This window comes from Sceloporus undulatus, chromosome 5, assembly GCF_019175285.1.
Source record: "Sceloporus undulatus isolate JIND9_A2432 ecotype Alabama chromosome 5, SceUnd_v1.1, whole genome shotgun sequence".
NCBI classification, from domain to species: domain Eukaryota; kingdom Metazoa; phylum Chordata; class Lepidosauria; order Squamata; family Phrynosomatidae; genus Sceloporus; species Sceloporus undulatus.
The window spans coordinates 160,965,176-160,979,041 of record NC_056526.1 but is presented as its reverse complement, the minus strand read 5'-3'; the positions used below and the strand labels follow the sequence as shown (position 1 = coordinate 160,979,041).

Genomic DNA, 13,866 nt, shown 5'->3' with positions numbered 1-13,866 from the left:
TTTGAATCATAGCTATGGATCATAGCTCTTTGAGCACAGTTTTCCAACCAATTATGGATCCATCTGATGGTGTTTCTGCCTATTCCATATTTTTTAAAAGATATTTTTATTATAAAACAACATCTATGATAAAAGCAACATATACCCACACATTCTTCCCCACATCAACAATATTAAGAAAACAGTCACGTTGACAAATATTTAATACAAGACAAATATTTAATGATGATGACAATGGTGATTATTATTATTGTTTGGTATTTGTTGTTATCAATAACAATAATAATTCACCATCATCATCATCTTATATCCCATACCCTTTCCCACAAACTGGGAGTCAAGGGGACTTACAAATTAAAATGATTACAATATAGTCAAAAACATACAAAAGATTATTATTTTCATGGATTTATACTTTAGCAGCTGTCTTATATTGGGGGCTAAGTATTAATAATTTGCTGTAAATCCATGCTAGATATTTCCATCTGCACAGATGGAAAGTATGCATTCCAGATACTGTTTGTCTTTCACCCAGATTCTGGTTTACTATATCACTGCAAGCAATCTTTTTGAAGTGTTTGTGCTGACAAATGTTGATTGCGCTTTTTGTGAAGGACTCCTGCTGGCTAAATAAAACATGGATACAATGTGTGGAAAGGACCTCAAAAAGTGGTTGCATCAGTTGATGCTGAGGGAGGAGCAAAGATGGGGAAATTATGTCTGCTGGATATCAGACGGTCACTTGACCTGTTGGATTTCATGTTGTCACTGGATTTGTTAAAAGCACATAAATGCTTTAACAAGAAAATGTAGTAGCAGCCCTATGTAAGGATAGTTGTAAGATACCATGGGTATTTTTTAAACTATTAAATACCATGAGCCTGAATGGGTGAAAAATATATATCCAATACATTTATTAGTTAATGATGGTGATGATGTGGGGAAAGTTACATCGTTCAGAAAGATGTGGAAAAATTTTTATGTGTTATTTCTTGAGGCTGTAATCTGATAGAGCTGGGATTGGGAAAATGTCACTTATGGCCTTGCATGGAGTCTCCAGGGCTGCTATGGGGTGCCCACAGTGCCATTAAGAAAGAATGAATGAATGAATGAATGAATGAATAAATAAATGTCCCCATAAAGTTCCCCGTATGGCATGAGCACTATTTTACCATGAGTTTGCCTATCCCTGAGTTGTAGTCCCAGAAGAGGAGATTATTATTTTTTGCAACAGAAAGTGATTTTGCTACAAAAAGTGACCCAGAAGTTGGCTTTCTGTTGGAAATGGCCTCTCCTAGACCTAGATGACCCTGAGAGGGTAAAATTCATGATGAAATTGTCCCAACATCTCCTGAGGGTGTTGGGAAACAATTGGGGACAAAAAATAAGGGTGCAACAGTCTAAGGCAGGGGTAGGCAACCTGCGGCCCAAGGGCTGGATGCGGCCCGGCGAGGCCTTGGGACCGGCCCCAGCCTGGTCCTGCCGCCGATTGCCGCCGGGGCCTTTGGGGGGCAATTCTTTATAGAAGCCTCAGAAACATGCATTTATATTAACATTTTTTTAAAAATCAGCAAATTTTTTCGCATGTCCTCCATTTTTTTAAAAAAGTGTCTTCCATTTGAAAATTTTGTCCTACATTTGTCCTGGTTTATTTATATATTTAATTTTTAAAAAAACTATTTAATTATTTATTTTTTGGCTTCGGCCCCCCAGTTGTCTGAGGGACAGCAACCCGGCCCCCAGCTCAAAAAGATTGCCTACCCCTGGTCTAAGGTCTTCTTGGAAGGGCCAATGAGGCCCCCAGTCTGTGCAAAATGACCAGGAAACTATAGATATTTACTTAGGAACAAGTCCCTATGAAATTAATAGGATTTACTTTATGTAGCTAAGTAGGAGATTTCACTGTGACTAGTAAAACTGCTCTGCCCAAAAATAATATGTGTGACCTCTCCTAGTGCAATAATAACTATAATTTTCTGGGCAGGATCTTGAGTTGAAGTGAAATGCATTGCAGGTGAAACTTGTCAAATGTGATGAGAAAAGAAGTCCTAGATTTGGGGAAAAGGTGGAGTGGTCATCATCATCATCATCATCATCATCCTGTTTGCTGTAGTGGGATGGTAGCTTTACACTACAGTAGGTAAATATTTATTTATCTCTTAAAAAATCACAATGAGATAGGGAGCACAAATCTTTCAAATAAAAGTAAAATTTATATATTTTAAAATGTAATATATGATTCCACAATACTTAGGCTTTTTCACAGGGCACTGTTATGTTTCATGATGTTATGAAGCGAAATATACCCTATTCGGAGTTTTTTAAGGCTGAGAAGAAATTGCTCTGGCTTAATGGAATTTGACAGATAGGCTAAAACCTTAACAATTTGTCATCCGAGGGTATCCCAGGAAGGGTCTAAAACAGGCTTACTTTAAAGTAAGAAAAATAGAAAAAAAGAGCCTGTTTCTGAAGAAACAGAGAAAGCAAGCACAATCTAGATTGCTTATACCTATCACATATAATAGACATACAAAATACATCCAGATAGCTATTCTGAAATATTGAGATTTACTCCAGGACATCCCGGGGTGTTCAAAGAAACCTATATTTGTGTATAAACGCTTGAGGAACTTTGCAGATCACCTAGTACACAGCAAATGTATAGTCAAGGAGGCTCAGCCAAGCTTGGTGCAAAGAAAAACCAAAGGAAACTTTCCATGCTATAATTGCAGTATATGCAGAAACTGTGTAAAAACAACTGAATTTGTAAATCCTATTAATAACAGAATTTATTCTTTGAATGAACTGTACACCTGTGATACAAAGGGGGTCATATATGCTATTCAATGTTCTTGCAACCTTCTCTACATCAGCATGACCACTCAGAAAATCAAGATGAGGATATCTGAACACAGGAGCTGCATAAGGAACCAGAGAACTACTGCACCAATGGTCTAGCATTTTGTACAATTCCAACATTCTGATATGGACATTAAATTCTGGACAATTGAGAAAGTGTCTGGCACTGGAGCTAACTTGGAAAGGAAACTCCAAAGAAGAGAACTCTTCTGGATCTTTACTTTACAGAGACAGAAACCCTTTGGTTTGAATGAGAGCTACAACTGGATTGAAACACTGTAACTTTTTCCTTCCATCTATTCCTGGATCATATTGGACAATTAACTACTTACCTTTACTGGATGTGCCTACACAAATAGCTAGTCCTTCTATGCTGTTACAACAGCATCTCTTGACCAGTGAAAATGACCTAGTGTCGAAACGTGTTTGGTCAATTTTATCTATTTCTCAATTGTAATGGGCTTGTACTGTTATCCCTCCCATTTGTATCTTTGGAGTTGTTTAATACTTTACCTAAACTGTACTTTGTATGTCACATCTCCCTTCACTTTGCCTATTGGTTGGGATTCATAGTCTCTTAGCCTAGTACACATTGGTTATATTAGCATTTTTATTGATTGTTTTGAGTATTACTTTATTCTAATTCAGGTTCTGCATACAGACCCTAGGATCCTTGTCTGCCTAACAGATTGGCAATATTTTTAACCCACTTGCTTCATTTATAACCCATTCTTTCATTTTGTTCTTAATAAAAATTGAGCCATCTTTTGATCCATTTTTCCCCTAGACTTTTTGTTTTGTCATGATGTTATGAAAACTGTACAACTGGCTCTACTTTGTGCAGTGAGGCTTTGGATTGAACAAGTTCCCCTAAAATGAGTACAGTACCTCTGAAAAACTGGGCATAGACTGGAAAATCTAAGAAATCAGATTGAATCACTTGGTGAACAACTGAGCAATAAAGCAAAATTAAATTAACTGAATATGTGGTTTTAAAAGTTACAGCTGAAGCTGGATTGAGAGTCTTGCCAGATAAACATGTTGACTTAGAAAAAAGAGAGGGATAAAAAATATTCCTGCAGATAGAGAGAAGGACCCAAAGACCATCTGGGAGTGAAAGAGAAGGAGTTGGCTGGCTATTTTACATACCACATGCCACCTCTTCCATCATACTGAGACTCTCATCACAGCACAGTGAGTTGCCTCTTTGCAGGACGGAAGCCCAGCTAGCAGTCTCCAGCAGTTTCTCCAATTGGATTGGGCTAGTTCCCTGGGCTGGGGAGCACAAGTGGGACTACTGTGAGGATGGATCTGCCATTGGTGGGGTTGCCACCAAAGGGGGGCAGGCTTCAAGAGGGTGCCTTATGTAATGGCATGAGGGTGAGGGAACATTTTTTACTGCTTTGTAGGAAAGCAAAGCTCACCTGCTTACAGACATTGCCCTGTCTGGATGAACATCAGACCATTTTTTGTGGGGATGGAGATGTGACATCAAGAAGGGGAGGAAGGAAATGGTGCTCAGGGAGCAGCCATACAAATTATAGGGTAGGGAGGTATAGAAATGGTTGCACTATCCTTGGGGTAGAGTTTACAATTGGATGAAAATTACCTCCGGCTGTCTCCCATCCCAAATAATCTGGATAGCCATAGCAGCAATTCCCCTGGGTTGAAAATTCTGCTGCTTAATGCCAGGTGAATGAGTCATAAAACAGCTGCAACTCCACTTTGATCCTGGATTAGCAAACCAACCTGGCTTGTATTATAGAGACCTGGTTGGATGAAACCAAGGCAGATGATTCATCTCTCTCACCTTTGCCCACCAGGATTCTTTGTGCAGCATCAGAAAAGACCTGGGGAGTAGGGAGGTGAAATCACTGTGGTTTATCAAGATAATATCCCCCTGACCAGGCACTCTATCCTTCAGTCTGCAGGATTTAGTGGGTTTATTGAGGATTCTGTTGGTGTACTCCACTGATCAAAAGTCTCCTTTCCTGAGCCAGCAGAGGTGGTTTCTGCAGTGATGTTGGAGTCACCATAGCTTGTGATGCTGTGAGACTTTGACACTCTATTGCTTGGTGGCTCAAGACTTCATGTCCTCCATGACAACCCCTGTCTGTCCCAAGTGGTATCTAGACTCATCCATGATGTCGGGCACACTCTAGACCTTGTTTTCTGTACAGGGAGTGATGATCGTGAGCTTTCTACTGTTCCAGTGTCAGAGACTGATCACTTCCTGGTCAGGTTTAGACCTCCTGGGACCAGAGCCTCTGCAGGGGTGAGTGAGCAATTAATATCTGCCTGAAGAGGCTTATGGATTCAGATAGATTCCTGGTAGCTCTTGAGGAGTTTCCTTGGCAAGTGATCCTGTTGAAGCCCTGTTTGATTTCTGGAACAAGGAGATGACCAGGGCTGTGGACACAGTCACTCCTAAGCATCCCTTCTCATGAGTGGAGCAAAATCAGCTCTCTGTTTCTCTAAGGAACTAGCAGCAGTGAAAGCAGTGAGATGGAGACTAAAGGGTAAAATCTATCTGAAGGCCTTTAGTGGGACAATAAGCATAGCAAAAGGGGGGAAAAAGAAGCTATTCTGGCGAACACTATCACATCTGCACAGAATCATTCAGCAGAGCTGGTTTCAGTGATCAGGGATCTGTTACAATCTGGCCCAAATGAGAATATAAGCCACTTAAAAGCCTATTACAAAGAAATTATCCACCATTGCACAGATAAAACCCCTTGGATTCACTCTGATGTGGACATTAGTTGATACCGTTCTGGTGGAGGTAGCCTTGGCCCCCTACTTGTGCAGTATTGATAGATACTTTTCAGTTTCTGCAACCCAAGCATGTGGACTGGATCCTTATTGGTAGCAGCAGGATCAGGCCAAGAGTCATTATGATTCTTTTAAGGCTACAACTTTGAAGAGCAGTGAACAAAATGATGGATCCCCCCTCCCCCGATACTTTAGTCACTCTTGGAGTACACCCACTGAACTCAATAGGATTTGAAATATTTGTGAGTAATGTATGTACCACAGATTTCAGTGGTTATAAGTCTAACTAATTAACCTGATGCATGCAGATCATTTCCAAAAGAATAAAAACATGGAGGAAAAGAAATATTATTGCCCCAATTCAGCAGGAATACAAAAGGAAAGAGCTCAGTAAGTATGCTGAAGTGATTAGTGTTACATTTGTTCTCTGACTAGAATAAAGGAAGTAGTGTTTGAAAATAATTTAAACTTAAATCCAATTGTTCATTCCAACTAGAATAGAACCATTGAATCAATTGCTGAATGGCAAGTCAACACTTGAGTAAATTTCATTGATTTATTTTTTCTACTCTAGTAAAAACCACAATGTGAATTGCCCTTTAGCGTCTGAAATTATTTCAGATATATAAAGTCAGACTGCCTGAACTGGTAGCAGGAAAGAGAAAAAATACCACAATTATAGGTGCAAGATGTAAATAAAGCATGGAAAAGAAGCCACAGTAAAGCTCGCTTCCACTTATTGCTTGTTCGATCATATTCTTCATAATTTCATTGGGACACATTCATCAAGCAACATCAGTGGAGATTATCAGCCTAGGGATGGGATTGGTAGTGAAGCAGATCACTCTCCTGTCTTTGCCCATCTTTGTCTTGATCGCATGAAGGCATTTCAGAGAAGTAGTGCTTATCCTGTCAATGAAATAGAATTGTAATAACGCAAACTGTTAATATAAAATGCTAGGACAATTCCACTTCAATGATAAAACAATGACAAGATAAGTGTGACATTATCTGAAAGCCTTCATGAAACTGTGGTCAATCATGCTTTCCAGATGGGACAATGTTCGCAGACGTGTGATATCATGTGGTAGTCCTTTCCATGATCATGTGAGAAGGACAGGACAAGGACAGGAAAAGGAAGTCCTCCATCTGATAATTTCAAGAATGTAGTCTAGATGGCAAAGGTTAATGAGTAAGAACACATCAGCTGGGAGAAGCTACAGTTGTTTGCTTTTGATTGACTCTACTAGAAAGGACAAACTTCCTCCCCTTCTTGCTGAGTTAACTGAGTGCAAACTACTTTTGAGCACCTTGGATCTACCAATTGAATCTGGTTTATCTCCTTATCTAGAAGAGCCTCTGCACATTTTTTCTGGGAGTGTTTCATAGCTGTGTGGATGGGGTAGCCCAGTGGCCCCAAGTGAATGCATTTGGCATTAACCTTCAAAAGAGAAAGAATGAAATCTTCTTTGCCCAGTTTGCAAGCCAAGTGCAACGGGGTATGCCCTTCGTCATTCAGGTGGTCCAAACCAGCACTGGCCTGCCTGCCCAGGAGCTCACTGATCTTCTAGTTTGCCCCCCCCCCCTCCTCGGACAGCATAGTGAAATACCATGTCTCCATTTTTGTTTGTGAGATCTATCTGGGCATGGTACTCATTCACCAATTCTCACAGACAACTAAGGTCTCCTTTCTCGCAAGCTAAGTGCAATGGAGTGCATTCATTATTAGCACTGTTGTTGTTTACATAGCTTAGAATATGATTGTGACAGAAATTCTCCAGAAGTCCCACATCTATTACATGTAAGCCAATGACCAGCTGGGGTGGCTTCAAAAAACAGTCCATCAGTTGCTGGAAACTTTCCAGTGTCAAAGGCCCACGATAGCTCTCATATATGGTCACAACTGCTTTACATAGATACTGAAGTACTCATTTGCATCTGCTTTATTGTCTAGCTGGAAAAGATGGAAAGCTGTCATTTGATTCTGAGGAATAATGAGAAGACAGTCTCAGGAGTGACTTGAATGGCTGCCATATAGGACTATCCTATCTTCCCATTTCACACATTTCTAAGACTCTGCCATGGGTAGTTCCTTCACCCGGAAGGGGTTTGAAAACAAAATGCTGACATTGCTGAAAGTATTCATGAGCCAGCCAAAGAACTGTTTGTCTCCAAAAATATCCCAACTTTTCCTTGTTCAAAGCCAAGAGCTACTCTGCCAACACTGTCATGTGATGGACTCTCTGCCACTCAAAGGCTGCTGGAATGACTCCTCCTTCTCCCACTGCTTAGTCCCACATTATTCTCTTGGTGGAATAAGAGAAGGGGCCCATGGGCCATCAGGTATAACCCCTACTCAATGCCAGATCTCCAGATAAAGTAATGATTCCCAAACTCTGGTTCTTCCGGTGTTCTGGACTTCATCTTCCAGAAGCCTCAGCTATCTTGGCCAATTGTCTGGGATTTTGAGAACCAAAGTCCAAAACATCTGGAAGGCCAGAGTTTGGGGATCGCTGAGCTAAAGCATCTCCAGTAGGTAGCTGTCCAGACTCTTTCTGAATATGTCCAGAGAAGGAGACCCTGCCACATCTCTAGGCAATTGCTTCCATTGCTGAACCACTCTCACTGTCAATGTTCAATCAAATTTACTTTCCTGTAACCTAAAACCATTATGCCTAGTTCTACCCCATGAGGCAGCAGAGAACAAGCCAACATTCTCCTCTTTTTGGAGCCCCTAACATATTTAATTTGTCTAATGTATGTAATTTGTGTTAACACACATATTGTGTCTTTTTATTTGCTTTCACAAATAAGAGAGTTGCTAATGCCTGTGATGAAGCCTTTTCTGATTTATGAGCAGTGATACAGAAATCCAAGAGATGCAAAGAATGTAGAAGAAGATAACACTCATGTTAAAAACAAGATACACCAATAAATACAAATCTGAGAAAGTCATATATGGTAAATGAAATTATAGTTGCTCAGTAAAAGATATTTCCATGTGATACTAAGGCCATGGGAGCTGTTTTTAAACCCTTGTGAGAATTGTCTTGTCACATGATTAAAATTAAATTTTCTTCCTGAGTTAGACTACATGTGAGAAACTGTACAGTTTGACAGAGCATATATAGTCACCATTTACAGATTCACAGTTGGCTAAATACCTTCAAGTAGTGGTTCTCAAGTGTGGGGTGGGACTCCCAGGGGGTGTGTGAGAATTGCTGGGAGAGCATGAGACTTGGAGGCCCTGATGCCTCCTCCTTCTTCTCCCAAAACTTTTCTGTCCTGAAATGGAAGAGAAAGGCAAAGAAGATGCTTGGAGCTTCTGTCTGAAGGAGGAGGAGAGCTAGTCCCTTATAAAATGTTAAAATACGAATATATATGATAGATTGAACAAAAATACACACACTAAACAAAATATCTTTATTCATATACTATGTTGAGCAAAGGGGGTGTGACATCCATGTATAAAGGGTGTCACAAGGGTAAAAAGTTTGAGAACCAGTGTCCTAAAGGCACCAGATCCCATCTGATCTTGGAAGGTAAGCAGGTTCAGCCATAGTAGTACTTTAAGGGGATACCATCAGTGAATACTAGATGCTGTAGCTTATTTTTCAGAGAAAGGAACTGGCAATCACCTGTTTATTCCTTGTCTAAGAAAACTGTATGATTTTCCTAATTGCCTAAATACCCTAAAGGCAACAGATCCCATCTGATCTTAGAAGCTAAGCATGACCAGCCCTGGTTAGTACTGGAAGGAAGACCACCAATGAATACTATGTGTTGTAGGCTATATATTTCAGTGGAAGGAACTGACAAAACCATCTCTGAGGATTCCTTGCCAAAGAAAATCCTATGAAATTCATGGAGTCTCCATAAGCCAATAGGTACACAGACAGACCCACAGAGACGCATTTTTAATATCTAAAAATTGCTTTGACTCAATACCTCCTGTAGTCTGTTGAAGCACGCTTTCCTTATTAAATGTGGAAATGCCATTCTTTTTATGCTCAATTTTGTGGCATATCCAGACAATAATTAAATCCAGAATTTCAAATTCGATGACCAAAGCAAAAAACCCAAAATCCAAAACCAAAAAAATAAAATAAAAATCATCACTGGAAGAGCAAAAAGTGGCAGCTGATGCTGAGTTTTCTACCAAATAATCTGGTTTTGTTTTTTTAAACAACATTAAAATAAAAGCTGAGAACTGCTGGTACAAATGCTGCAACCTCCACCAACACTGCACAAAGGAGTCCAAAGTTAGTTCAAGGTTGAAATAAATGAAACCAGTCACATCTAGGAGTTTATCACACAGTCATTTTTACCCATTGTGGGATCGGGCTTGAATGGGCTTGAAAGCTTCCGTCCCTCAAAATCGGTCAGTTAAGTGGTTGCCCTACAACAAAGTCCACATTTTTGTGTGCAATAACACCAGTTCAAGGCCATTCAAGCCTGATCCCACCCCGTGTCCAGATCGGGCAAAAATGGCTGTGTGATAAACTCTCTAGTTTCTTTAAAGCCTGGTACAGATGTGAAGAAAGGGATGTCCACCGCACAGCCCCGGCAATGATCTGCAGTAAAAAGGAGCTCCAAAATGGAGCTCCTTGTTGCTATGCCGCCGAGGCACCATTTCCGCTTTGCGGCATTGTGATTACATGATGCACCGCTGCGCTGTTTGGACATGGTGTGCGTGTGACATAATCAATACACACGCTGTGTGGATGGTGCCATGTAATGATGGCACTGTCCACACAAACTAGGGCTCGGGAATATGTGGTTGTTGCATGCTCCTGACCCCTAGTATGTACCGGCCCAATGTGAGGTAAATTGGAGCTAGGCTAGACCTAACCTAATATTGCAACCTGTTGCATTTCTGTTTGGCTGTTCTCTCTTTTTCCTTACAAAACTGATTTGTGACCACTACTCCACAATATGTACAGCTTTGGGCACCAGACTGCCCAGTATATAATGGGAAATTTGTATTGGGGCTTTAAAAGAATGTGTGTGCCTTTAGTTACATATTTTATTATCTGTCAGGAATAGCAACTTTTGATTGTAATTTGCATCTTCTTCATCACAGCCCACATTACTGTTGAATAATTTATACAATGCCCTTTTTTTTGCTATTAGTCATATTCTCTTCCCTAGAATATGTGTGTTTATATTTGTGACTAATTACTTGTTTCCTTTTGTCTCTTCCTTTTCTTCTTTTATAGTGAATCATAGAATCATAGAGTTGGAAGAGACCACAAAGGCCATCCAGCTCAACCCCCTGCCATGCCTGAACACAGAAGTAAAGCACCCCTGAAAGATGTCCATCAGTTGTACTTTTCACAAGAAAACAGTTATAAAAGGAAAATGTAAAAAAAAATATGCAAGTAATTAATACTTATTTCTCTCTCTTGATGGGTGACTGGAACTAAGAACAAGACAAGGAATGACACTGTACCAATTGGGTGGACTTTGCTGAATAGCAAACAATAACAGACTCTGCAAGAGTGCTCTACTGATTAAAATAGCAGATGATGTTTTAGGAAAGAATTTCTGATGATTAAACATTATAGAAGGGTCTCTGATGTGGGAGTGTACAGTGACCAACTATGTAGTGCTACAGAAAGTTTTCTGTGGAACCATTGTTACAACTCTACTTTCCACTGAGCATAGAAAAAGCCACCACTACACTATACTGCCCTATTATACAAGCAAACACTTTTGCCCTTCTCATCAGCAGCAGCCATAAGAGGGTATTCTTTCACACATACAAATATTCTTATAGATGCATGCTTCTGACAACACCCCCCCCCCCATCAACAGCTAGCTTTGCCAAGACATGGCCAGTATCAAGTACCCAACTGCTAAGTCTTCTTGCTACAAATACCAGTCCAACATGCTTTCTGTATGACATGCTTCCCTGCCATGCTGGCAGAGACTTTTCCACCAATAACCAATTGCCCCTGGGATGTTGCTTTCTGTATAACATGCTTCCCTGCCAATCGGTTTGATAGTTCTTCTGATATGCAGGGTGGACAATCTATTCAGGCCCAATGTTCACTGGCAATGCCACATGGCTGGTCAAGGGCTAAACATGTTTGCATATTCATACAAACACACAGCTCTCATTTCTACATACTTACAAGGGTGAGATTACTAAAGGGAGGGGTTAAATGCCTGTTTTTTTTCACCACAGTGTATATACAGTGGGGTATAGTGATTTGTGTCCTAGACTAGAAATCAGAAACAAATTAAGGAAACACAAGAATAACAGCAGTATACTTTCATGTGAATTTGCCTTTTGTACCATCGTAGCTGCTGACTATCTCTTGCTGGACAAATCTAAAGCCTCCTGCTCTCCTGTGTATTTCTCTGAGAATAAAATGTATTTTATAACCTTCACATCAACTATGGCAATCCTAGATGTTTCCTGCTTACATGTATTTGGGAAATCTATAACAGAGAAAGTGAGCCACATGTGATAAAAGCGTCAAAGGATCAGGCTATCACTTGATAATTGCATTCACCCCATGGATGTGAATAGCATCCTTGTTAATCCCTTCTGAGCCAAACACTTTCATATATTATCCATTGAAGGGAGTGCAAAACCCAGTCTCTTTTCCTCCTACACTTTGTTTGGATTATGAGAATACAAAACTGTGCTGCAATTAGAGCTTAGCAAGTCTGGTACCATTTACAAAAGTAAACTCTCTGTCTTAAATCATTGCTGAGAGATTTACAAGTCCTTTGCTCTGCTGTTTTGATTTCGCTGTCACAGGCAAAGGCTCTTGGGTTTAAACAGAGACTTTTCCACGATTTCCATTTGTGTTTCTTTGACATTATTTTTGCTTGGCCATGAAGGTGGGCTGAGCAGAGCCAAACTGACGAAAGAGTGGGCTGTTCCCCTGATCTGGGAGAGTTCTCTTGCCCGCTGTTAATGACTGTGTTGGAGAGAGCAGTGCGCAGGCAGTGTCAGCTGCAAGAGTTGAGCCTGCTGCTCTTTCTCTTCCTCCACACCATTCAGAAGGCAGGCTTCCAGTTCAGTAAACCTCCAAATCTTTTAGGAAATAGACCTACAGACCTATTGAAAAGTTTCTTTTGCCAATGAATACTGCTTGATTGCCACAGGAAGAAAATGGGTACCGGGGATTATATCTGCATCACCATGACTGGGGGAGCACCTTGGGGTTTTAGGCTTCAAGGTGGAAAGGAAGAAAAGCAGCCTTTACAGATTGCCAAGGTAGGACAATAAGAGAGTGGTACTGCCTTTATCAGAGTTTTGTTAAAAGGTTGGAAAAGTTGTGTGAAGGATCTTCCTCTCCCCCCCTCCTGCTACTCTTGGATAGATAGCATGTTTAGGTTAAACATCTTGATGAAAACTTTTTTTCAGTCCCTGTTTTAAATTTGGCAATGATTCTTTCAAATGCCCCCCCCCCTTTTTTTTTTATTTTACTTTTAAGAAGACTAAGAATCCTAAACATTTTTACTTTGGTAACTTAGTACAAAGTGCATGTCCTCTTTCCCTGTACATGTCCTCTGAGATACCAATTACTTTTAGCTCCTGTTGAACTTGCTGAATGGTGTTGAAAGAATTCTGAGCAGGGAGGACCGGGTCTTAAGCTAGCAAACCCTCCTTTGATGAGAGATTTGTGACATTTTCCCTCTGTTCTGGGCAAAGGGAGAAATGTACAATAACAAGAGAATAATATGCCTCCCATTTTGAGGAATCTTGGAGAACGTGATCACAAAGCTATTGCTTAATCTTCTTCAAAACCACAATCTCTAGAATTGTCTTTATGAGATGCTGCTTGTGTGCTCTGATGAATATTTCATGGATTATATCTGAATATTTGTGATCTACATCAGGGATCCTGTGAGCGTTTTAACATGTTGGTATGAAATCTTCAAGAAAGTTGTGTGATGATTTAGCATGTTAAAAATCTTATTGAAAACAAATGTAATGCTTACAAAAAAATAATGCCCATAGCATTATGCTGTACTTGAGGAGCAAACTGTTTTAGGTCCATAATGCCTGAGATACTAAGAGTAAGTTTAGGTATTGTAATTTGTTTTGATATGTTTATTTGTTTATGCGATTGCAAATAAATAATAAAATTTAAGAAGAGTAAGGATTATTTCATATAAACCATAAGAGGCTACCTTGAAGTAAGAGAAAAAACAGCCCAGTCTTATATGAATAATTAATTATTTAAACATGCTAATGCAATTCTGTCCAAAATT

The 13,866-nt window shown here is 40.0% G+C and overlaps 1 protein-coding gene across 2 annotated transcripts in view; it reads left to right on the top strand.

Annotated features, from left to right (window-relative positions):
- The first annotated feature begins 12,611 nt into the window (after positions 1-12,611).
- SYNPO2 (synaptopodin 2) overlaps positions 12,612-13,866 on the top strand; it is a 119,003-nt gene continuing 117,748 nt past the window's right edge. Inside the window, exon 1 of one of the 2 annotated variants that reach the window (XM_042468524.1) lies at positions 12,612-12,865. In XM_042468524.1, the coding sequence (XP_042324458.1) occupies positions 12,761-12,865 (105 nt within the window). In that variant the 5' untranslated portion in view covers positions 12,612-12,760. The remainder of the gene's footprint in view (positions 12,866-13,866) is intronic. The other variant, XM_042468523.1, reaches the window with a different exon arrangement.